This window comes from Enoplosus armatus, chromosome 5, assembly GCF_043641665.1.
Source record: "Enoplosus armatus isolate fEnoArm2 chromosome 5, fEnoArm2.hap1, whole genome shotgun sequence".
NCBI lineage: Eukaryota > Metazoa > Chordata > Actinopteri > Centrarchiformes > Enoplosidae > Enoplosus > Enoplosus armatus.
The window spans coordinates 20,702,346-20,726,146 of NC_092184.1; the positions used below are offsets into that span (position 1 = coordinate 20,702,346).

At 41.6% G+C, this 23,801-nt stretch overlaps 1 protein-coding gene across 1 annotated transcript; it reads right to left on the reverse strand.

Moving 5' to 3' along the window:
• Nucleotides 1-1,250: 1,250 nt before the first annotated feature.
• tnfrsf19 (tumor necrosis factor receptor superfamily, member 19) lies at nucleotides 1,251-19,879 on the reverse strand. Its single transcript, XM_070905692.1, has 10 exons — nucleotides 19,754-19,879; nucleotides 18,951-19,042; nucleotides 18,205-18,318; nucleotides 13,248-13,426; nucleotides 12,952-13,037; nucleotides 5,373-5,537; nucleotides 3,975-4,103; nucleotides 3,679-3,781; nucleotides 2,666-2,973; nucleotides 1,251-2,080 (listed from the first exon to the last, which is right to left on the reverse strand). Exons 2-10 carry the CDS (start codon nucleotides 19,014-19,016, stop codon nucleotides 2,076-2,078), a joined length of 1,155 nt encoding a protein of 384 aa, XP_070761793.1. The 5' UTR covers nucleotides 19,017-19,042; nucleotides 19,754-19,879; the 3' UTR covers nucleotides 1,251-2,075.
• Nucleotides 19,880-23,801: the final 3,922 nt, after the last annotated feature.

Here is a 23,801-nt window from a genome sequence, read left to right on the forward strand (position 1 = left end):
AGGTCAGAGAGGGAAATTCAGCACTTTTAGTTTTGAATTTTCAGTCAGGAATCAAAAAGTTGTGGTTATTTCTGATCTGGATTGTCTTAGCTGTTGTAGCATAGCGTATAAATATAAGTCCGTTGTATTATTATGGAAAGTTTGTATTTGTTAAGTACTTTTTACTTCAGAGTTTGTCAAAGCTGCTCAAATGTCACTTTAAAGCAGAGCTTTTTGTACTGTAGCTTTTGTTTCTGATGGAGTTTTTCACACAGATGTACAGACGCTCCAGAACATCCAATCTGCTCGACACACTGTACGTTTCAACAGATGCAAGCAGCTGCTCCCTGTAACAATGTCCCAGCTCAGATATGGGACCCGAGGCAGGCACGCCATCAGAGGGGGACTGAGCGAGCTGGGTGGCTCTAACCACACCAAGGCTGCAACACAGCAGTTTGACTGATTGAGATGAAGCGTCGACTACAACACGACTATATTGTCAATTCAGATGGGGTTTTTTTTAACCTCTGTGATCTTTTTCCAGTTGAACCTGAGGCAAGTTATATCAGCTGAACCTCTGGCATCACTTCAGTTGAATATAGAAACAACGTTGGTTAAAGGAGTGGTTATACTTCAAGGGGCACTCCATCAATTTTACATATTAAAATACGTTTACTTGCCATGAGAAGCCCTACTCAGCCTGTGAAAATGGTTTTACACTCAGTTGCCAGTTTATTAAGTATACCAGGCTAAAACTAATGCAGTTTAATACAACAGTCCTGCAATAAGCCTGTAACTGTGTGATTTCCCCCCAGGGATCAATAAAGTATTTCTGATTCTGATCTGATAAATCCTCTAGAGGTGTTGATTCAGATGTATGATCATTTTGGGGGCTGCAGTTTGGGGTGCTGTTCAACTGTATTATGTGATTATTTTGTCCACACCATTTATAGCAATGAGGGTAGGCTAAATAATAGAAACACCTCTGTTTAAAAGACATGGGAGTTTAGAAGGCAATGGTCTCACGCAAAGACAGTTAAGTTGAGCTGTAACTAACAATTATTTTCATTATCGATTCATCTTTTGAATATTATTTCAGAATAATAGATTGTATATTGTCTATTTTTTGTCAGACCTACAGCCCAAAACTCATCATCAATCATTAAACATACAATTTATTTCCTGTTGATCGAGTCTCTATGGAAGTGCATTACTATATTGCTTGATTTAATTAATTCAATACAGAATTGAGAAAATAAATTGTAGGTATGTCAAACTTGTTCAAGTGGTTTATTTACAAAAACAATACGTGGAAGTGACCATTCACAACCATCAACACTATAACTGGGGGAAGAAAAGCAAATGTATTGTGTCAGTCATGTCTATGTTACAAAAATATTGACCTGTTTCATATTTTACAGTATCTACAACACATTTATCACAAACATTCCTCGTCTTAACTTGTCCCATGTCATTAGGATTGTCTTCAATGTGCAACATAATCACTTTTTGATACTTTTCTTCACACCTCAATTTCTTTTTTTACAACTGTTACCTTTACACACAAAAGCTTCATAACACCAGCTGCTAGATCAGCGGTACGGTTCATGTTCTCCTACATGTGAAGAGACATTCTCGAGGCAGAGCAGAGGCTCACTTTGATTCACTTTGCTCCGCGGTATCAAGTCAATACTCCTCGACGTTTGAACTTCATTCGATTTCACCTTCTGGGCCAGCGAGTTCACATTCTGTGTGTGTGTGTGTGTGTGTATGTGTGTGTGTGTGTGTGCGTATGCCTTTGCCCTCGTGCTTTGCTTTCCCTCAGCAGTGCTTTTGTTTGCATGTATGTACATATTCTGTTTGGACCCTTTGACGAGGGGCTCTGAGGTCAGCGGCAGGCATTTCAAAGAGGCAGTGCGACCACACTTGAGAGTGGCCGCCGCTCGTCTATGTGTGTGTGTGTGTGTGTGTGTGTGTGTGTTTGTGTGTGTGTGGGGGGGGGGGGGGCTAGTGAGTAATCTGATGCGGGATCTGGCCGCGGCTGTTGTTGAGTCCGGGGTGGTTCAAGGGTGGAACACGAGCCAAAGAAATCCATGTCATCCTGGAGAGAGAGCAGGAAGAGGCACACAGACGCGGCGATTAGTAACGTATCTACCCAGAGCCAGCCAGGGGCCGACTTAAAACAGGATAGTCTTGTCTACATCAAAGAGTTCGCGGTATCTCGTTTCTTGTACCCGCTGCTCTTCATGGACACATACACACACAGCCGTGACCCAAGAGTTACAAAACAACGTTTGCAGGACAATGACATGCAGCAGTTTGAGAGAAGTTGAATCTTCTCTGTATGTCTGTAGGAATTAGTCCAATACAGTGAAATTTGAAGGATTAACTCTCGGAGGGTCTGTGGTATTTATTTCATATTTCCTCTGTGTTTCTGGAGTGGGAGAGGCCGTATGTTTTCTTCTTTGCAGTTCGCTCTCACATACTTCCCTCTTTGCTCGACACTCTAAAGAATCAGTGGATAATTTAGCCGTTTGCTTTGAGGCAACTAATTTCAAATGGCAAGGGTGTGTCCTAACACACCTAGCAAAACATTCAGGAGGAAAACTGATTCATATCCAGGGAAGTGAAAAGCAAACCAGAGGGGAAAATTAATAATAAATGAAAAATCAATGTGTCACCTCACCCTCCTGACTTGATGAGTGCTGTTTGGGAAGAAGTGCGTCTGTCACAGCGTCACTGTAGCTCCGCCTGGTCCTCTCAGGTGAATTCTCCCTTGACCTGCACCCTTCCTCTTTATCCTCCTCCTCCTCCTCCTCCTCTTCTTCTTCTTCTTCTTCTTCCATCTCCAGTCTCCCTGCAGGTTCAGCGTTTAACTGAGGCAGCCCCAAACCCTCTGCAGGCTCTAAACTCCCTCTCATCCCACCTTTGCAGACGGACTCCGGGTGTCCTCCCTCCTGCATCGGGGTGCCCTCCTCATCCTGGTTTGTATTTCTGGGGAGCGGAACAAAGAAAGCTGTTGTTATTATCACCATGAATCTCTGTTCACAGCCACACCCTGTGGTGTTTCACTTTTACGTGAGGTGTCTGTGTTTGTTCTCAGCACTTCAAAGAGTCAGATTAACCACATTCAATTATGTCTGCAGCACCTTGAAAAGCGACAGAAACGAGAATGCTGTGTGTTTACCCGCCTGCTGTTACCAGGTTTACTGTAGGCGTAGCAAACAGTAGCTGCTGGGGAAGTTCTTTCATCTCCATTTTATTCTCAGTGTATGAACACAAGTACGTTCTTTACTTCATATGTTTTATTGCATACAGTATTGTATTCTATTGTATTATAACAGTTGGGACCAGCTGAGCTACAGTCCTATATGTTGAGCCATAACTTGTTTATATTGCAAAGGCATGGAATTGTGTACATTATTGTAATTTATTTTATATGCAGGGTTTTATAGTGATTTCCCTCTGAGCTTAAAGAGGTTTGCAGTCATGGTGTTACTAGACAACTTTGATAGAGGTGTTCATAAAACGCCATCTTATGTTCAGTACTAATGTGTGTGTGTGTGTGTGTGTGTGTGTGTGTGTGTGTGTGTGTGTGTGTGTGTGTGTGTTACTGATCATGTTCTTTGTCTTTGTCCTGTCATACCACCCACTAAAGGTTTGTGCCTGTTCATCCTCACGCACACACAGTTTTCTCACCCGTCACTGAGGCTCATCTGGGACTGGAAGGGACTGTTGTCCTGGCTGTGGCCCAGACTGCAGCTCTCATCACAGCACAGAGATGGGATCAGATGGACTGGACCTGAACATCACACACACACACACACACACACACACACACACACACACACACACACACATAAATCTTTACACAAATGGAAATTCAGCCACCTGCCATCACCTCCTAGTCTAAGAGGCACAATGAGGCCACAATACTTTCTGATATTATAGTCACCAGCTGTCTGATGCCAAAACTTGGCTAAAGCACAACCTACCACAGGTGTGTCCAGGGCCCAGGTGACACTGGCAGCAGGGTCTCTGGGGAAAGTCATGGAGCCAGCGTGGGTCCAGGCAGGACAGCTCTGCTCCACCGTAGGGACAATCCTGGGACCTCAGAGAGGCCGCTGAGGAAACATGATGGAGACAGTAAACCTCTGAGACCGATGGCCCAGAACAGCAGAGATGGTACCACTTTAACAACAACAGGGTATCCTTTACAGGCCTACAAGCCATTAAAACTTTTGGGTTGCCAGGTTGTAAAAAAAAAACCTTCACTATCTGGCCTCACATGACATCATCTTATCTTCTGGACCAAAAAGCATGTATCAACAACATTACAAGTATTTAGTAACGGCTTACCAACATTTATAACTACATTATTACCAAACAGAAGGGATAAACAACAGCCAAAGAAGGTTTTCACAACCTGGCAAGATTTGTTTGTCTAGATTAATGCTTAAAACTGATATATAAAGAATTAGTAAAAGATGTATTAACCATCAATGGCGCCCTTTTTGAAGGATGCCTTATTAGAAGTCGGGACCCTTTAGCTTCATTCCTCTTCAGAATAATAACAGAAACTGGTCTGGAATTAGCTTTTGTTTATCTGACTAAACTTACATGCTCTCTTATGTGTTGGGAAATGCCTCACAACCCTCGGGTCCATGAGGCCGATTAAAATTCCTTAGTGTAATTTAAAAAACAACTGTGTTAGCGTTTTGTAGCAGATTGGGTGAAGGGTGGGGTGCATGTTTGGACTGAAACTACTGACAAAAAATATTCAACTCATGCATTCACCTCACACCATTACAGTGAGAAAAACACACAACTGGTAACGCCTTGGTAACTTGTACCACACTCTTTGTTTCAGGCAAGCTTACCAGGGAAAAGTGATGTCATTAATTCTTTCTGCCCCGGGACGTTTCACATACTCAAACACTTGGCCTCAAGAATGCTGCTCATTATACAAGTCCCCACAAATATGCAACATCAGGGTTTAATAAGGCTTAACACTGGAGATCATAACTGACAGATGAACTGGCACTCTGTTTGTATAGTTAACAAAAGAGCGACGCAATCATGCTCATCCATCAGTATATACTTCTCTTTACTCACTTTATTAAGGGCTCTATAGGTGCCGACATACATATATTTAGCTCTTGCACAACATTGAGTTCAATGCAACCCCGGCTTGTGAGAAATACTCTGCCTCCATAGAAATCTGTAGTGGTGCATGAAAATGAAAAATTAGGGCCCTAAAGCTCCAGCTCTTATTACGTTGCTCTTCTTTCTTGGCATCCATTGAACACACTGATTCTGAAAAATATTTTTCTGAGATGTTCTTTTTGGACACATGAAAATGTGAACAACTGCATGCAGATGTTGTGACTCACCACTGGGCTTCTTCTCCAGCAGCTGCCTCTTGCAGTAGATGACACACAGGACCAGCAGGGCCAGCAGCACGGTGGCCAGAGCGCTGCAGATGACCGCAGCCAGGGCCATGTCGCGCGGGCTGGTCACCACCGGGGGCAGCGGCACCAGTTTGACACGACCGCTGCCTGCAAAGAAGGCAGAGAGAGATGAATGTGAAATACAACTGAACAGCAGGGTGTGAAATGTTGACTGATTGTTTGATTGACCACATGACAGCGGACCTACACAGCTCATTTCCAGGTGATGAGTGGCATTAATATTATAATGAGGGTTTAAGACGTAACAACTTGTCTCTCATGAATGGCATAAGAGAAAGGGGATAACACATGACATATTATCCAACAGTCCTCAGCCAATCAGAATCAGGTAACGTGAGACAAATTATCCCTTTTCGCTTCGAGCCTGTCGTCTCTTTGCTTAAGTCTAATGAAATAAGCAGAGAGGTTCAAAGAGAAAACGCCTGTGGTGGATTCTTTCTTCATCTGCCTCTGTCTCGTTCCTCACAGAAGATGATTTACAGACACCCCCCCCCGACCCCGCCCCCAAGCTCCCTCACATGCTTGTCACATAGGCCTCAAATCAAGAGGCAGACGTGCTGGTCAGGCTTTTGAAATAGGCCGGATATGAGTGTGTAGGTGACGGAGAAAGAAAAACAGATTGGACAGACATCAGGAGTGTTTTTATGCTTTTGTGTGTCACTGTGTCTGTGGTGAGGAGTTGTGTGCACATGCACTGATTTCATGATGAAGCTCCTGTTAAACAGTTCTCCTCCTGCCCGAGGGGGAAACATGATGTCACTGCCTTCACGACCCTTCACACACTCTCATATAAACACTTATTGGAATGCAGCTCATTATACAAGTTCCTACAAATACAGAACATCGGGGTTTAATAAGGCTTAACGCTAGATATCACAATGCAAGACAGATGAACTCTTGTTTGAAAAAAAAAAAACTGGCTTTAGCTACATGTAATTATCCCTTCAAGCACTCATCAGAGCTACAGGCGCAGTACGTGATCCAAATGTAAACGAAAGAGTTGCAAAATTCAAAACACAACTGGAACTTTCAATCACTCTCAATCTGAATGGCTTTTTTTCTTTTTTAAAAAGGGGATAAACACGAGACAACTAAGACAACTACACGCAGTGAAACAAGCTGTAAACACTGACATGTTATCACCCTATATATTTGTCATGGCAAACGTATCATGTTTCTGGCCACCTGAAGTCCAATCTTAACTCTCCTTTTTGCTCTGTTTTTGGTCTCTCCAACTCCAACCCCTGAGAGAAACATCTGTCTCTTTAGCTGCTAAATGCTCCACTATGTTCACCAGCTAGTCGCTGACTTTGTCTGTCTGATGTTCTTTCAACAGCAGCAATCCAGAAACGACTGATGTGAGCGGTGAGAGTGAACCAAAACATTATAGTTATGTGCCATTAAACAAAAACAATGAGCTGCAAGACACCAAAATGTCCTTTTCTGTGGTTTTGTCACTACGTGTGACATCTTTTTTTAATCCATTGTTAAAATAAAAATGTTGATTAGTGCAGCTTTAAGGTTTGTTTTCATTGGTAATATCTGTAAACACAGTAAGAAAAAGGCCTGCATTTTCAAGCATAATGAGGTGACAGACAGAAATGGTGATTTTACATTACACCATAGTCTTGTAGTCTAAGTTCTGTGTGTGAAGTTAGCTCAAATTTACACAGTCAAAAAAAAAGGCAAAGGACTGTGCCTTTAACACACTAGTATAATCTGGTGATACATACTCTGAGGGGGAAAATACCACTCAAATGGATCCCTCACATTCCAGTCGAGGAGACATCACTCAGTGCTGGAGAGAAATCACTGGCGTGTCTAATTACTCAACAGTCCCTGATTGGTGACGTGTAATTTCACTTTCTGGCTCTGAAGTTTCCAAGGAATCTGGGATTGTACGGATAAGCAACAAGTCTTTTTTTTCTGACAACAGGTTGAGACTGAACCATGACATTAACAAATCATTTGGCTCTCTGGATTTACTTTGAGAAAACCAGCAGAATCTGCATCAGCACATTACTGATCCTCTGCAGCTGCTAATCACACAGAAATTGTATACAAAGAAACGGTAGTGTGTGACTTTCCAGACATCCTGTGTGATCAGGGAGCAGTGTTACATCAGCCTGTGAGCTGCATGTCCCCCATGTCAATCTCAGCGCTCCAGTTTGTAGCTTTAAGAGGGAGTTGGAGAAGAAACAGTAGCATGCCTGAATTCTCAAACTGAGTGACATTTCTCTCTGAGGCTACGTACATGTAGCTTAACATAATTGTCTCTGATCATTATCAGTAATCCAATATAATTTTCCGGATCAATGTATGTATGATAGAGAGGGTGCGGGTTACAAACATTAAAAGTATGCAGGTATGACACCACTTGACAACATGTGGGAGAAAAAATAAACTGCGAGAGATTGTGGATGAATATGGCAAATATAATGAATGACTTTTTGTTTGAGAAAATTTTTTTCAGTTAGCCCTGCTGTTTGTTTTTCAGTACATTAATCATAAAGCGAACTGGTTTCAACCTTTTCACATCCAAGAGCTCTTTGTTATGCAATGTAAACATTACTTTAGCTATGAGCAGTTTTTTTTTATTCAGCCAGATAGGGGATAAGGGTATTTTAAAATTCCTTTTCCTCTCAAAGCAGCTTCTCAAAACTTAGTTTGACCCAGAGGGCACAATAAAGGAGCGTTTTTACGTATTATTTGTTATCAAAAACTATTGCCACATCCCAGAGTCAGCTCTTACAAAACTGTTACAGCAGCTAACAACAAGACACAGGACAAATCATTGCAACCGCTCTACATAATTTGCAGTTTATATAAGAGGTATTTGTATCAAAAGGCTCTGTGTACAATAAAGCTGTTTTTATTTACATTTAATGCTACTGAACTGAACAAAAGTGTCACCTGTTGAGACATAAATGAATATTGAATCACAGTAGAGAGACAGAGGCATTCTCTCACTATTACAAATATAAGTATAAAAAACACCATTTTTGTTGTCATTGCAGGGATCACCACAATAATCTTCATACACACAGAAACTGTGAACTGCACTGTATTGTATTGGTAATCTATAGACGTAACATCTGACCGTCATGTTTACGTTTGTTCTTCATTGTCAAGGTCAAAATTCAACTCATCCAAGGTGAGCAGCATCATCTGCCCCGCAACACAAAGGCAGCCTGTTATCAGAGGCCCAGCAGCTGCAGCAAACACAGATAAACACTGGTCCATTGAAGAGACCTCACCTGCTGATATTATCTCCACACAAGCCCGACCAATAAACCGCAGCCTTTCATCGACTCCCCGCCTGTTGACTTTATGGAAAGCCACATTCTCCAAATAAAAGAAGCACTTCTTTACACCTCAGAGGGATCTTTTGACTTTTGTCTGTAGAAACTCTTTTAAGAGGTTCTTTAGGAGAACTGAGCGACGTTTTTACCCACAACTGAATAAAAAAAAAAGAGAGGATATGTTTTTTTTTCTGACTGCAGTCAAGAACTGTGAAAACACTGTTTATATTTCATGTAAAGACATTTATAATGGTTCAACCCTGAATTGATTTTTTATACCCAGAGCTCGGGACAGTTCACTTTGACTCAATTGTCATGAGAGAAACAATGAAGTGTGGGATATTTTCTGCTATACATTAATATGTAATAATGTGTAATAATGAATAACTGAACCTTCACTTTTTAAGAATTGTGTAACAAGTTGAAATATAATGGTGAATTAGAATTAGCATATAGTGCAGGTGATTGAGGAATGTTAGATAAGACACCATTGAATCAGTAAGCCCATTGTTTTTGTTGTAACAAGCATGATACAAATTATAATAGTGTCTGAATGAAGGGAGCGCCAGTGAGCGTCGAAGCAGACAGGGGGCGCACTCTCAGGGAGTGGGAGGATAATGTAGATAACATTGTTTTTTGGGGGGGGCATATTGGCAGGAAACACCTGACATGAGAAAGAGTCTCAATAAGCAGAATGTAACAGGTGGAGACAGTAGCGTATGAAGATGTCTGTTTTGTTCTTCAGTAAATCTACAATATACCAGAAACTGAAGATCTAGTAGTGTGTTTATTACGGACAGCGTGGCAGGGGGCCTGAACCCATCTGGGGTGAAAACCCTCATCAGGGCCCTTCAGGTCCCCTGTCTGCTTTGACGCTCACTGATGCTCCCTTGATTCAGACGGTATCATAATTTGTATAATACTTGTTACAACAAAAACAATGGGCTTACTGATTGAATGATGTCTTATCCAACATTCCTCACAGCCTTCATCAGCTGCACTGTGTGCTCAATATGTCCATTGTCATTCACCATTATATTTCAACTTATGACAAGAGTCTTTACAAGATAAAGGTTTAATCACTGTTTACTCGCTGTTAAAGATCATTATTACACATTATTACATATTAATGTATAGCAAACAATATCCCACTTCTCAGAAAGAACTTGAGAAGTGGATCCAGCTGTTTACCGAAGAGAACAACTAGCCTAAGGAGATTTTCTTGGACAGGATTTTAGCAGCTAATGATGGGCGAGAATCTCTAAAGCAACCGTGTTTCATGTAACCATGAGACATTTAACATTTCTGAGGCGATAGCATGGGATCAGAAAACTTTTGAATACGTTCTTTATCTAAATATTTACTATGTGATATACATTTTGAATTACTGTTAGAAATTAGCACATTATTTGACAGTAATATAATGTAATGTGTATAAGTTATGTTGTTGCTTAATTATCCTGAATTACTATATATTACTACACATTCATTTTTAGATTTAGTGTCTCTAGTCAGTGTCTATCATTACGGACATATTCAGAGATGTAATTCAGTGAATATATAAACAAGGAAGAAGCTGCTGCCTGCTTTGCTCTGGAATTCAAATATTTGGAAATGTAACAGCTTTGATGTCTTTTTGACTTGATGCCACTTCAGACAGAATATGAAATGCATTTAGTTCAAGGAGATGTAAATCTTATCATCTGTTATACCCTTACATTTCTGATAATGAATTCAGTTTCTTCTACCAGTTCGAGAGAGTATTACTAAGGGAGGTACAACAGACAACATATCAAATCACCATTGTGCATTCATAAAATGAAACTGGATATGTCTGCTGGAACGACTTGTAACATCCAAAAGCGTAACACCCAAGCTTTTGTGTTTGTGGTAAAACATTTTACAATCATCACTTCTTGTAATGTGGCAACACCAAACATCATTATTGCTGTGAGGTTGTGGTTTTATAATTGCATGATAACTTGACAGCAGTGGGGACAAACTGATCTGCAACCAGCAGAGATCATCATTCCAGCTGTTGACTTCTAAGTGGCTTTTTATAATGAAAGGCAGTGATTTGAATTGCTGGCAGGTAATTAGGAGTTAGGAATGACTCCTGTACCTTGCCTGCCTGGTAGGTTTTGTGCCATCTGTCGTGAGGACTGATTGCATGAACCTTTAACATCAGTGAGCGAATACAGATACAGATGTTTACTTCATGTTACGAGATGCAGCGTTGAAGTTATCAGGACTGAGAGAGGTTTGTTGGATCAGGTTTCCTTTGGCTAGTCCTCATCATGAGCTCTGTTGTATTTAAAGTCCTTAAAGCAGCAGAATTTGCCCCCTTTCTTGATAAATATTTCATTTGAGAAAGATGGGATATCCTGCCTAAAATATCAAAGAAAACTGATGTTTTATGGCTGCATTTCAAACCCACACCATTGTCTTTACACTGAACAAAGAAAGTGTAAATCCGGTTGGAAACAGTAATAATGGCAATACAGGGATAAGCTACAAAGAGCAGGTAGTATTCTTTCTACTTGTGTGAATGCATGTGTCTGTCTGCATGCCTATGTGTGTTAGCATGGTCTAGTCAGCTCTCTAAGATCTACCGTGACAGCGAAAAACTCCAGCAGATGAAACACATTAAAGAGGCTGAAGGAATCCATAAAACACAATCTCGTTTTTACTCGGCTCCAAAAAGCCACTGGGGGAAAGGGAGGAGAAGAAAGGAGGGGTGGTTTAAGATTTACAGTCCACCCCAGACGGCGACTGCCTTCCCTGCACAGCTGCACTGTTGCCCAAGGCCAGTGTGGCCTATTAGAATGATCTGCCCTTTAAGTTTTCACCACCCTCCTCAAGATAACACTGGAGGGAGGGAGCAAGACTTTCAAACATTTGGAAATGCTCCACTGAGGGTCCCTGTAGGAGCTAACTACCAGCTATGTTCTCAGACACAATGGCCATTTTGTTTCGCAGGCCTCCTCCAGTATCAAAACGGGAAGCTGCACAGATGGACGAATGAGCAGACAGAGGGAGGCCAGTTGTCCCAAGGCTGGCGGTCATTACACAAACAGTAACGTTGCTTGCAACAATATATTTAAAACAAATCTAGACTGAAAAAGACACTAAATTAAAAAACAAACAAGGGATGGTCTGATGAAATCAAGATTCTTTACATTTGGGGCTTGTGAGCAAAGAGCAAAAAGGTTTTCTAAGTTGTCCGATATTTCAGAGCTGTCTCCATTTATTTAACATGGGGGTGCTAACCCTGGCTGGGACTGCTCTGAGCTCATGCTGCCAAAAGTCTCCTCCGAAACAGCTGCAGCCTCCTCTGCCATCAGGAAGTCACACTCAATTACCAAAGGTATAAGTTCACTCCTCTGTTGGTTTTATGTGGAAACCTGAAATCATAAGGTTGTACTTAACTACTTATAATGGCCGGAAGACAGACGTTAATTGGATCTGTAGCCTACTGGAATGTGAGCTCCGCTTTGAGAACATACTGTAACACACCCGTCTCCTTTTTGCATAATGGATCTGTACAAAAGGTAATAAATTGTGCTGCTTGAACCAGCGCACCCCCTGTTGTGTTTACTCTGGTGCTGAAACAAAAACAGTGTGGACCAGTGCAGTCGTTTTTTAAAACGCTATGGAGACGCGTTTTGTCAGGAAATATCAATGAAGGTTTTGTTCAAGGAAGTTTGCTCATTTAATCCAAATTGAGTGCTGAAAATGAGTGACATGTTCTGAGCTAATATAATCCAGTGTTGGCAAATCCAGTATTATGTTATGCGGTATCAATTTCAGCTTTTCAATTGCTCAGCTTGTAAATCCAAGCGTTTATTTGCACATATAGCATCGCTGCTGGGCTCAGTGAGACTTAGTGAATGAACTACGGCTTGCTCCACCCTTCAAAGGCTGTGGTTCTGGTTACTCCAAGGACCTTGTGCTGGCATGTTGTGTGTGTGCAGGGTTTATTGTGGCACTGCAGCCTGAGTTTTGGTTCTAGCAGCATTTGGCTAGGAGTTCAATAGTGATGTTTGCTTTTAGACTATTGTATCCCTGTTGTTTCATCTTAAAACATCACCTATTGTGGGCTGGGATGAATGGCCTGTATTCATGGGAACATTTAACAAAATGTCCCACTGATGTTAGGCCAACTGTTAGAAGAGGTAAACGAAAGGAAAGGTGCTTACAGTGAGGCTCATAAGGAGGCGGAGGGTCCCCACAGGGTATACACTCCATGTCTTGGAAACCACTTAATTTCATCTTCCTGTAATATCTGTTGAAGACACAAAATTACATGGTTAAACCTTCAAAGCTGTCAGGAAAACAGGAGCATCAAACATGCACAAACTCAGTTTATAGTGCTTCATATTAAAGATACTGGAGCGTTGTAACATGTTTCTCATCTTTGTCAGTCTTATTGAGAAAAATAAATCGTTTTTATCAGTAACACAGCTGTCTGGTGGAGATGCGTCTGTCCTCTCACCCCTGCAGACAGTCGCCACACACAGCGTTGCTGGTGGTGGAACAGTTGCCCTTCTGGAAGCGGTTGATGAGTCCGCAGTCCAGGCAGGGCTTGCACTTCTGCAGGCTCCGGTCCTCTTTGAAGCGACTACTCCGGCAGGGCACGCACCGGGCATCCTCTCCATAACCAAAGCCACATTCCTGGGGGGATTAACGGGAGAAATACACCGGGTAAGAGGTGGGGTCGGTGGTTTGGGGAGATGTGCAGCTGGTGAAAAGAGGGCTTGAATGTGGACTACCGGGGGTCTGGAATCAAAGAATGATCTTGGCTCGCGGGATCAGAGGAGAACAATGGCCTGCCTCTTTTGAGAGTCCATCTTACACTGGCAATAATCTCCCTGACTCTCTCAGTATGAATGAGCAGCCTTCCGCTGCAAGACCCAGAAAGGCCAGGCATTTGAATAATAAAGGCCCTAGGGGACACCCACTGTTGTATTATTGCAAGTTTATTGCTGCGTTTTTGTGCGACTCCCCCTCCAAGCAGACTCAGTGAGTGTCCTGTTGATTGAGAGGCCAGCAAGCAAAGGAAACGCTTCAGGAAGGGGGCAAGGACTACGGAGAGGTGTATGGAGAAAATAAGATGAATACTCTTTTTGTGTTCAACAATTGGAAGTGCACTTAAAAAGCACTGCTTCCTACTACTGTGTGACTGATCTAATGCTAAACCACCTTTTGAGGATATGTTCACCTGAACCAAGCGAAATCTAAAGTACGAAAGATATTTTTTAAGAACATGATATATATGACACTTTTTTCTATGACTAAAAGTATAGCAAACAAATATATCTTGGTTGAATGAGTTATATATTGTCTGGTTAACTCTTTTTCAGATTTAACATTGTTTTCCTGTTTTATACAGCAACTGGCCATGTCGAAACGCAGAAGTCTGGCATAGTTTTAGGTGAGAGGAACCCAATCAAATGTAATATATTATATCTCTTTCTTAATTGGTTCTCTGTCATGTCCCTAAAAATGATGTTGAAAGACTCGTGACCTCAATGGCAAACTGACATTTACATGACAGCTGATATTACTGTACACCACACTGAGTGAAAAGACCCTGCAGGGATGACATCATACATTGATCATTCATTATCAGCTCCATAGCAGCTGCCCTCATGTTGCCCAGTGCTGCTACACTGCAATCCAAAGCCAGGAGGATAGACAGGGGGGTGGGGGGTGCTCATATATCATTAAAGTGAAGGCCAGCTTCAAACAGGGCTTCTCTCTTCTCTTCTCTCTTCGCCCGTGTCGCATTTCACTGCCCGGGCATGCAGTCCTGCTGGAATGTGGGCACAAGAGTCTGATATGGGGGTTGGGTTTGGGGAAGCAGGCTGGCGAGAAATAAAAAGGGAGGTTAGAGGCACCGTGATGGCACCGCAGAGTCAGGACAGAGGATGAGGATTTCAGCCCTTCCAGCCAAACACATGTGAGCCTGACATTGAACCCTTGGGCCAGGCCTGGCCCGAGGTGGACCAGATAGGGCTGGACTGTTGCAGCTGTTGTTATGAATTCTCCATATAAGGCCTTGCTCTCCAGCAGGGCAGGTGGAGGGGGGGCAGAGGGAAGGGAAGAGAGAAAGACTGAGAAACAGAGAGGGGGTGGCTGATGAGTGATAAAGAGGGGAAAGGCGGAATAAAGGAGACTTGGCCGCCAAGATCTTGCCTGTCTGAGGGGACTGAAGCTCTGACTGAGCCATGGGAGGCTGGAAAACTACCACAGAACTGAACCCTGAACTGGTCCTCAGGAAAGAGCTGTAGGTCCAGCCACTGCAGGGTTCCTCACAGTGGTTCTGTGACCCACTTCCACATGAAGGAGGGGGCCCAGAGATAATTCGTCCCCGCTAAGCCCGGCACTGGCACAAGCTCTGCCTATGGGGCACCACATGGCAGGATGGGGGCTGATGCCACATAGACACGAGCAGGTCAGAGCACTGAAACAAAAGGAGAACGGAGCCAACTGCTGCCCCTCTGATCCAGGCCGCGCAGATCATCAAGGAATGATCTCTTTCTTCTTTTATCCCTGCTAACAAAGCTCAACAGAGCAGACAACCTGCATTGACTGAGACTAGTTTAGCAGCTAAAAGAAAGACTACACTCTGTGATGTTGATGAAGTTATTATATGAAAAGGTGAGCACACAATGTATAAGCCTTTTCCAACGCACAACTGCCATTATACACTCACCAATCTCAAAGAATATTGAATACATATTCAGTCTGTTAAACCTCCCTGAAAGGAAAAAATAACACAAAACACACTAACAAACAGAGGCAAGTTAACTCTCATACATCTGCTAGTAGCTGAGGGACAATATGTTTTATGTTGGTCTGCAGGTGCAACTTCTGATCTTAGATTATGTGTATAGTATTCAAAATGCAGGAGGTAAAACAAAACATTTGGGGAGAAAACTACAAGGGATGTAGTGAAGGAAAAAAAGTCCCTCCATTTCCACATTGTACTTTAAAGGTGATTTCACGTCAAAACCATCCAAAAAAAGCAGATGCTTAACATCCCATTTCCCTGTCCTATCTCATGATCTAGTTTGGGTGAGACTGCCAAGGATAACAGCAGTGTGGAGGGGAGAGGAGCGGCGAGAGAGGGGAGAGCTGGCTGGGACCTGAAGCATGTTCAGACGCAGAGATATTTCTGAGATTAGGAGGGAATCACACGGGGGGGCAGCCAGTCATCTGATCTGGTAATGAAACAACGCTGAAAAAAATGCATGTTATTTAAAGCAGTGTTCTGTCCGGGACAAAACACACTCTTACTCCTTTTGTTTCCCTCTCTCTGTTACTTTTTGATGTGTTTTTTCACTACCAGACTTCTTTATACAGAAGAATAATACAGCCACTGATTTTGACCCCTCTGCTGCTTATGCATCCCTTGTAACTCTCTCTCTTTAGCCAGTACCATCCAGACGTCCTTTGCTCTGGGAGTGTGGCTGAAGGAAATGTTACACTCTTGCTACATATTACAAAATGTTGACACATCAAAGTTGTGTTCCTGCCTTTTTTTTTTGCCACTGGCAGTTTTCCAGCATGCACTGGAAAGCAATTCACCCCTTCTCCTTCATGCTTGACACAACACAAGAGACTAAGTAACTTAAAATGAATGAAACCTAGAATGAAATATGTCTGAAAAAGAATAGCTGCTTTTAATGGATGTTCCCTCTGTGTGGGTGGTTCTTTTAGCTACAGTTAGTGTGAAGGGGCTAATTGATGTTTGTCAGCCCGCCTAAGAGTGGCTTCCAGAGGCAAACTTCCAGAGCAAACTGGAGCACATTCCTCTGGGATCTCTATGGCAGCTGCACAGAGTGACTCCAAAAGTCTGCTTCCCTCCCAACAGTCAGCCCTGCCTTTCAGAATATGGACAGATTGTCTTGGATACACAGAGCTCAGATCAGAAGTTGTGTCTCTGGGAAACTTTCTCTGAGTGCAGGCCTAGGTCTCCACTGTGAGCCGACATCCCGCTACCTTCAGAGAAAGAATGAGGCAGCCAATTATTAACCAGGACCCCAGGGTGGCTAGCAGCATTCATGCCTGTTGAGCTGGCAGAGGAACACGAGGACTACTGAAGCGTATTACCAACCACAGAGTGCATGTCTGTGTGCACTGAGATTAAAGGCAACTGGGCTTAAATGCATGTGTGCAACAGATGTCAAGGGTGATACAGAGTTTTTTTCGCCAGTACTCAAAGATGTGGTGGAGTGTAAACCCACCTAAAGTCAGTTTACCAGCCTTTTTATTTGCAGAATATTGTTTACTCAAGGCTGCCATTATGTTTTATGATGTAAACATCTCCCTCTGGAGCTTACAGCTGAGTCCTATCTTGTTTTCTTAGGCTCATCAGTATATTTTGACTATATAGATAACAGGTATACTCTTAGTTTATCAGGTACACCTAGCTCTCTCAAATACAACAGCCCTGCAATAAATCTACATTTATGAAGGTTACAATGTTCAGTTTTTGTTTAAACTGATTTGATTCTATAGATTTTTTTATTCAACTTCAAGGTCGTTTTTGGGCATTATACTGAGAGGTGTTTCTAAGATTTAGTTTGACTCTACTGCAGCAATATGGCTTTTATATTAACCTTTTTAAAGATGAAAAATGCATGGCAGAATTCGAATCGATTTATTTTCCGTAAGAACATTTTGCAAAGCTGCATATGATACAAAAAACTACTTGTTAAGAATTAGAGGTTTTGCAGTGTACCATTATTTATTCTTGAACTAATTAAAAAAAAACATGTTTGTTTGTTGTTTGTTTGCCACAAAATGAGTCAGTGATTATACTTCACTCACTTTTACATCACAGCTTACACTTACAAAAGTGGATGCATAGCTGCTGCCAGAGAGGAAAGCCTTTGCTGACACTATAGAGGCCTGTTTGTACAAAGCACACAAAAACCTGTGGCTAAGGTGGTGGAAAAAACAGTATTCCCAGTCGAGAGAGCAGCAAGCTTAGGCATGGCTTGCTTCAAACAGTGAAGACAATAAGTTGGACAGGGTGCAATGGGGAAAAACAATGGAAGCCATTCAGCTGCAGAAGGTCAAAAGTATGGGTGTGACTGATTAAAGAAGGGTCGGTGTTCTACAAAAGCTAATAACAGCTTGGCTGTTCTCTGCATGAAAGAGAGGAAGTAATAAATAATGTTGGTTCCCTGGATAAGATACACTTTTCTAAACAGTACTTTTATGTGGAGATTTCTTTTCATCACAGGAATATCCCTCCAACTTTTTTTTTCCAGCCTAAGGAAGTTGATCTGTTATGGATCCCTTGTGTTACCACACATTCCTTTTCCTAAATAAACAAGTGACAGTACTTTTTCCTTTTAGTAGTTCTATGGAAAACTAAAGTTAATTTGGGTAAGGTGATAAAAAAAAACAGAATAAATCCCAAACTATTTTGTCCCAACCTTTGATAGCTCCTGTCCTGCATCACACTGCTTGCAGGGTTTACAGTTCCCAAACCAGTCCTTGTACTCCTGTTCTCTGCATTCTCTGGTCTCCTCCTCGGCCCGCACGGGAATCTGAGAGGGACAGTCATTTGGTGAAAGTTAGAGATTCCTGCTTTTCATCACCACTTTCATCCATAACAGAGAAAGCAGACTGAAGCTATGCATCATAATCTCTCTTATAATAGTTTAAGGGGATCAACCTCCACCTTGGAAAACAAGTCTGATACTGTTGGGACGAGATAAGATGAAACTTTAATGAGCCCTGTGGGAAAACTGCAAAGTTCCAGCAGCCGAATCTAAGTCAAAAGCAACAATACGGGGCTCACCAAAACCAGAGACTAGAACGAAGATAGCAAATACAATCAGGACAGTGCAGTGGCTCAAGGTAAAATGATACTCGGAATTGGCAAAGTGTTACTAGCAACGATTTTACAGATTCCACCGTGTTGCCTGTTTAACACTGGCATGCAGTGCAGCTCAAGTTCATGTGTGCAGTTGATGCAAAAAACTACGAGTTTGTAGTCTCTGCAGTTCACTTTTGCAGAAATGTTACGTTTTTTCCAGAAGTTAGGATTTGCTCAGTTTAAATGTGGTTGAAAGCTTCTTCTGAAAGCCAATAAGCGGACCTGGAGTTAAGATGTTTTGTGAAACTATGAACTTTCACACTCAAATAATAATAATGAGCATTTTGATGAAGCGCTTACCAAGGCTGAATATATGACGTGCACAGTCAGTAGAAGTGAGATGGTGTGTTGAAGCATCCAGACCATTTTGATGAACCACTTGTTGCCTGCAGCTGTAAAGAAGGACAAAACAATGGAAGCTTTAGTACGTTATTATTTTGTTTCCAATCTATAATAAACACTTAATAATTCATCAAGAAGAAAGACACATTTGGTTTCTGAGATAAATCAATAAAATTAGATTTCAGTTATTACCATCAATATAGAGGAGCTCATGTTTGTTTAAACACATTTGAAAAACACACACACACACACACACACACACACACACACATACTAATTAAAAAATAACCACACGCACTTGCCAACTGCAGCAGTTAATTGATTATGTTTGATTAAAGTCCCATCAGCAGCTGCAACAGTCCAGCCCTCAGCTCGACGCTCGGACAGCTTCCATAGCTCTGCACGAGGAACACTTTATAGTTCTCATAACACCAAATTACTGTCCCCGTGTCACCAATATCCGTAATAAAAAAAAATCACTTCTATCCTTACAATACGTGTAAAGCGACAGAGAGTACCTGTAGCCACTAACTCGTGACTTTAAAGCGACATTATGGTTAGTTTATGTTATGGCGTCGCTATAATAATACTATATCATACTTATAATACTCATTAAGGGACTAGAGGTTTGCTGTTACTGTAACGTTATGCCTTGTATTCTGAAATGAACCAAAGGCTTGTTCCATGTCGTCTGTCGTAAACGCATTAACTGTGAATGTCCAAAAACTTGTACAAAAAAAAAAAGAAGAAGCTCTTCTTACCTGGTAAAAAGTATCCTGTTGTTCGGTTAAAAGTCGAAAGCAGACCGGTGAGAGGTGTGGTGGTGTGTTTCCCGCACCGGTCTGCTCACCATGTCTCACCCCAGCCCAGCACAACACAGACCCGCAGCGGCAGCAGCAGCAGCTCGAGGACAAACTCTGCGCACAGATCAAAGGCGGAGAGGGAGGAGGAGGAGGGGTTGGCTTTATGGAGCTGAAGCGCGTGTATCTGATCTGTGATCAGCCTGCCGACATCAAAGACCCGGTCCCACAGAGAGCCAATCACACAGCGCTGACTGTGGTCTCAGTTCAATAACAGCGCTTCTAGTCAGCTGGGTTACTGTGAGAGTGGATGTAGCAGGAGGTTGATTTAACAAATGTAGACGAACAGGAACGACAAGAGTTACTCCGCTTTGAAAGCCTCTCTCTGTGTGTGTGTGTGTGGTTTATTTGATGGATTTGCTGTTTCATGGAAGTCTGTGTTCCGAAGTTGGAGCAGCAGCCAAACGACTCCCAAACTGTGGTCCGGGGACCTCTAATGGGCCTTCACAGGCCGTCCCTGTGGCCCCAACTTCCACGTTTGATTTCATATTTCCCTCAACGACCAGAAGTTAACTCACTGGCCACTCTTCAAAAGTTGTGGAGCTTCATATTTTTTTATTAACGTGACTCATTGTGACAAGTAATGCTGGTTCGTAGTCTAATCTGCCTGTCTATTTGGAGGTAGTCAACATTAAATTATTTGGGGAAGCTTTCATCTCTATGAGCTGCAGATGTCATGACGTCAGTGTTCTGCTCCAGGATTGGCTGAACCTCGGCTGACTTGTTAACCCATCTGCTGGGGGAGAGCAGGGTTCAATGTCAAGCTACTGATTTTGTCCACATGGTGGGGATACGCTGGGAAATAGATACTTCATTCATGTTTACAAATCATTCAGTAAACTGTTTAAAGTAAAGGGGATTTTCTTTAACTACAAAACATAGGAAACAAATTGAATCCCACTTTTAAGAAAGGTGTTAACAATGAAAAATCCAGTCAAAAAAATCTAGAAAAAAGTTCCTTTAAATCTAAATGTATAAGAAAAATGCCACAGTTATTAAATTGCTAATGGAGTCTTTCTACAAACTTTATTTTCTGACAAATCCCAATATTTACTTCTTTTTCCTAAGAGGTTTGTTGATATGAGTTCATTTGTGAAGATTGTGGCAACAAGAGCTGCAGCTTAAACTGATTTGACAAAGGCCATGTTGACACAAAATGTACACGATCATATCCACGTCCGGAAAAAAAAAATTGGTGCTGTTGCACACTGGTGTGTGTCTGAACCAAGGCAAAGACACAGAGGACAAAGGTTCAGCACTGCAGCACAAGTGGCCAATTACTGTACATGTCCGGACATGTTGTATATCAATTCCAGGAAATCAGTGTCTACTTTGCAAAATATAATTAGCTTTAACCTATTTGCCTATTAATATTCCAACTGCTTCATGTATCTAATGCAGCATGCAACAAGTCTGTTATTAATATTACTTCACAAGTCTGAGTTAAAAGTTTGTGTCGTTCTTTTAATGAAATAACAGAGCAATAGTTTCACACGGTAGCTGTCACAATAAAAATATTCTCCTGTTAATCTTATGTTGTATGTATTAATTTCCACTGTGTTGACCTGCATGTCACTGTGACATGACATGTCATCTAGCTGTGAGAGCGTTTTTACTACAGTCGGAGCTTCTCCCTCACTCAGCAAGAGATTCAAGCTTTGCTGTTGTCTCCATCTGCTGGGCTGTTGGTGTCACTGTTTATTAGTTGAGCTTTACTGCTGCTGAAATGTTGCTGTTGTTGTATTGAGCATTTTTATTCATTAAGAGTTGTATGGACATTATTTCCTACAACCTTTTGTATTCTATTCATAGACTGCACAGTTGATGAATCTGTCATATTATATTAATACTGTACATTCAATGACTTAATTCTGTTCTATTCTATTCATGGACTGCTCAGTCAACGGTTCTATTTTATTCTACCCAAAGACTGTACAGTCCATGAATCTATTCTATTCTGACCTATTCATAGACTGTATAGTCTATTCTATTATATTATATTTATATAGCACATATCAAACACAGAGGCAATTCAAAATACTTTACATAGGCAAGAAAAAGCATTAGAATGACATTAAAAACAAGCAATAAAAACCAGAATAAAATCAATTAAAATAGAATAAAATGAAATAAAAGAATAAAATGCAGTTACAGTGGAGTTCTGACTCGAGGTACAACCATTTGACTGCTTCCTAAAGATCTAAGAGCCCTTCTGGGTTTAAATTCTTCAAGGAGATCAGAAAGGTATTTTGGCCTGAGATTACTGAGTGATTTATAAACTATCAACAGCACTTTAAAATGTATTCTGTAAGTAACTGGAAGCCAGTGTAAAGATTTAAGAACAGGGGACTTCACAGTCTATGGGTCTGTTCTATTCTACTCTATTCATGGACTGCTGATCCATTCTACCCAAAGACTGTACAGTCTATGGTTCTATTCAATTATATTCTATTAATATACTGTACATTCTATGACTTCATTCTATTATTATCTATCCATAGACTGCACAGTCTATTCTATTCTATCTATTCTGTTTTATTCATAGACTGTATAGTCTATGACTATTGTAGTCGTGGTATGTACATTCTATGGTTCCATTGTATTCTGTTCTATTCATATACTGTACATTCTGTGGTTCTATTTTTTTAATTCATAGACTGTATAGTCTATGGTTCTATTCTATTCTATTCTATTCGTGGACTCTATGGTTCTGTTCTACTAAAATATATTATATTCATGGACTGTATGGTCGAGGATTCCACTCTATTCTACTGTGTTCTATTCTAAAGTATCATATTTTTGCATACTTCACACCTATAATGTTTGGTGGCAAGTACACTCTTATTCTATTCTGTTCTGTTCTATTCGCCCATCCCATATTTGCTGTGTTGTGTTCCATCGGCGCTTTATACAGCAGCTGTCGCTTTAAGAGACCTGTGAGTTAAAACCTGCAGTATGAAACTGTCCAGAGGTGCTCACGACTGTTGACCGGTGTTTCATCTTAAGTCATATTCCATTCAAACTAGCATCTCTGAAGTGTTCAAGTCGGGTACCATGCTGTTTATGCAGTCATTGACAGGAACGTATGCCCTCTGCTGCGGTGCAGAGGAGGACAGGACAGAGATGCAGCACTGATGCTGCTGCCAGCATGCTGGTTTCCTAATGTGAGTATCCCTCTCTCTCTCCAATGCGGCATTAAGATGTACGCTACTGGGGCGATAGGGCAGTAGAAAATGTATTTTAGCTATAAGGATATTTCAAGATCACAATGCATACTTTTCTTTATTGGATATAAATGTGTCTTTAGGGAACATATCTAATATAGGGCCTCGCCTTGGGCGGCAGGAATCGCAGTACTCCGGTAAGTTTGACGTATTTTTCAACATGCCCTTAGACCCATATTGGGTCTTGTTGTGCTGTTTTCTGAACAGTGTAGGACTGCTAGATTTTTTTCTGCTGTTCAGTAGATTGAGTGCGTGTCTTCGGGAAACCCAACATGACGCCATTGAGAGCAGTTTATATTTTAAGGTGCTGGGAGTCCTTGACTTTGAGGTGATTATGTCACTTTTCTACGTGATCCTGCTGGTTTGGTCAAAACAAAAAAAAACACATTGCACCACACTGACCGATGTTTCCCAAATGTTAGAGATGAACAGTCACTGGATAATCAGTATCCAAACTAACCCGAATGGAAATAAATGGATGGTGGAATTTATTAATATGTTGTCTAATGCACAGTAAAAGGTTTTAATCTGATAGACCCTGGGCCTTAATGTGGCTGATCAGCTTTGTGGGGATAGGCCCGCACCTCAGCCACTGACTCTCATCTATAAAGTTGCTGTGCGCATCCTGGACTGCAGTGTGCTGGCGTCTGATATTTTCTGTGTCCTGGCTACACGTCCCAGAATTCAGCGGCACAAGCCACTCAGGCTAATCAAAGTAATGCAGC

Bases quoted from the DNA above. Each gene is read 5' to 3' on its own strand.
- tnfrsf19 (XM_070905692.1), bottom strand. From the start codon at position 19,016: ATGGTCTGGATGCTTCAACACACCATCTCACTTCTACTGACTGTGCAC. The intron at 5,538-12,951 runs GTAAGCACCTTT...CCTTCTTTGCAG, and splicing joins GCCTCCTTATGAGCCTCACT to GCAGCGGTCGTGTCAAACTG. The intron at 3,782-3,974 runs GTAGGTTGTGCT...TGTGATGTTCAG, and splicing joins GGGCCCTGGACACACCTGTG to GTCCAGTCCATCTGATCCCA.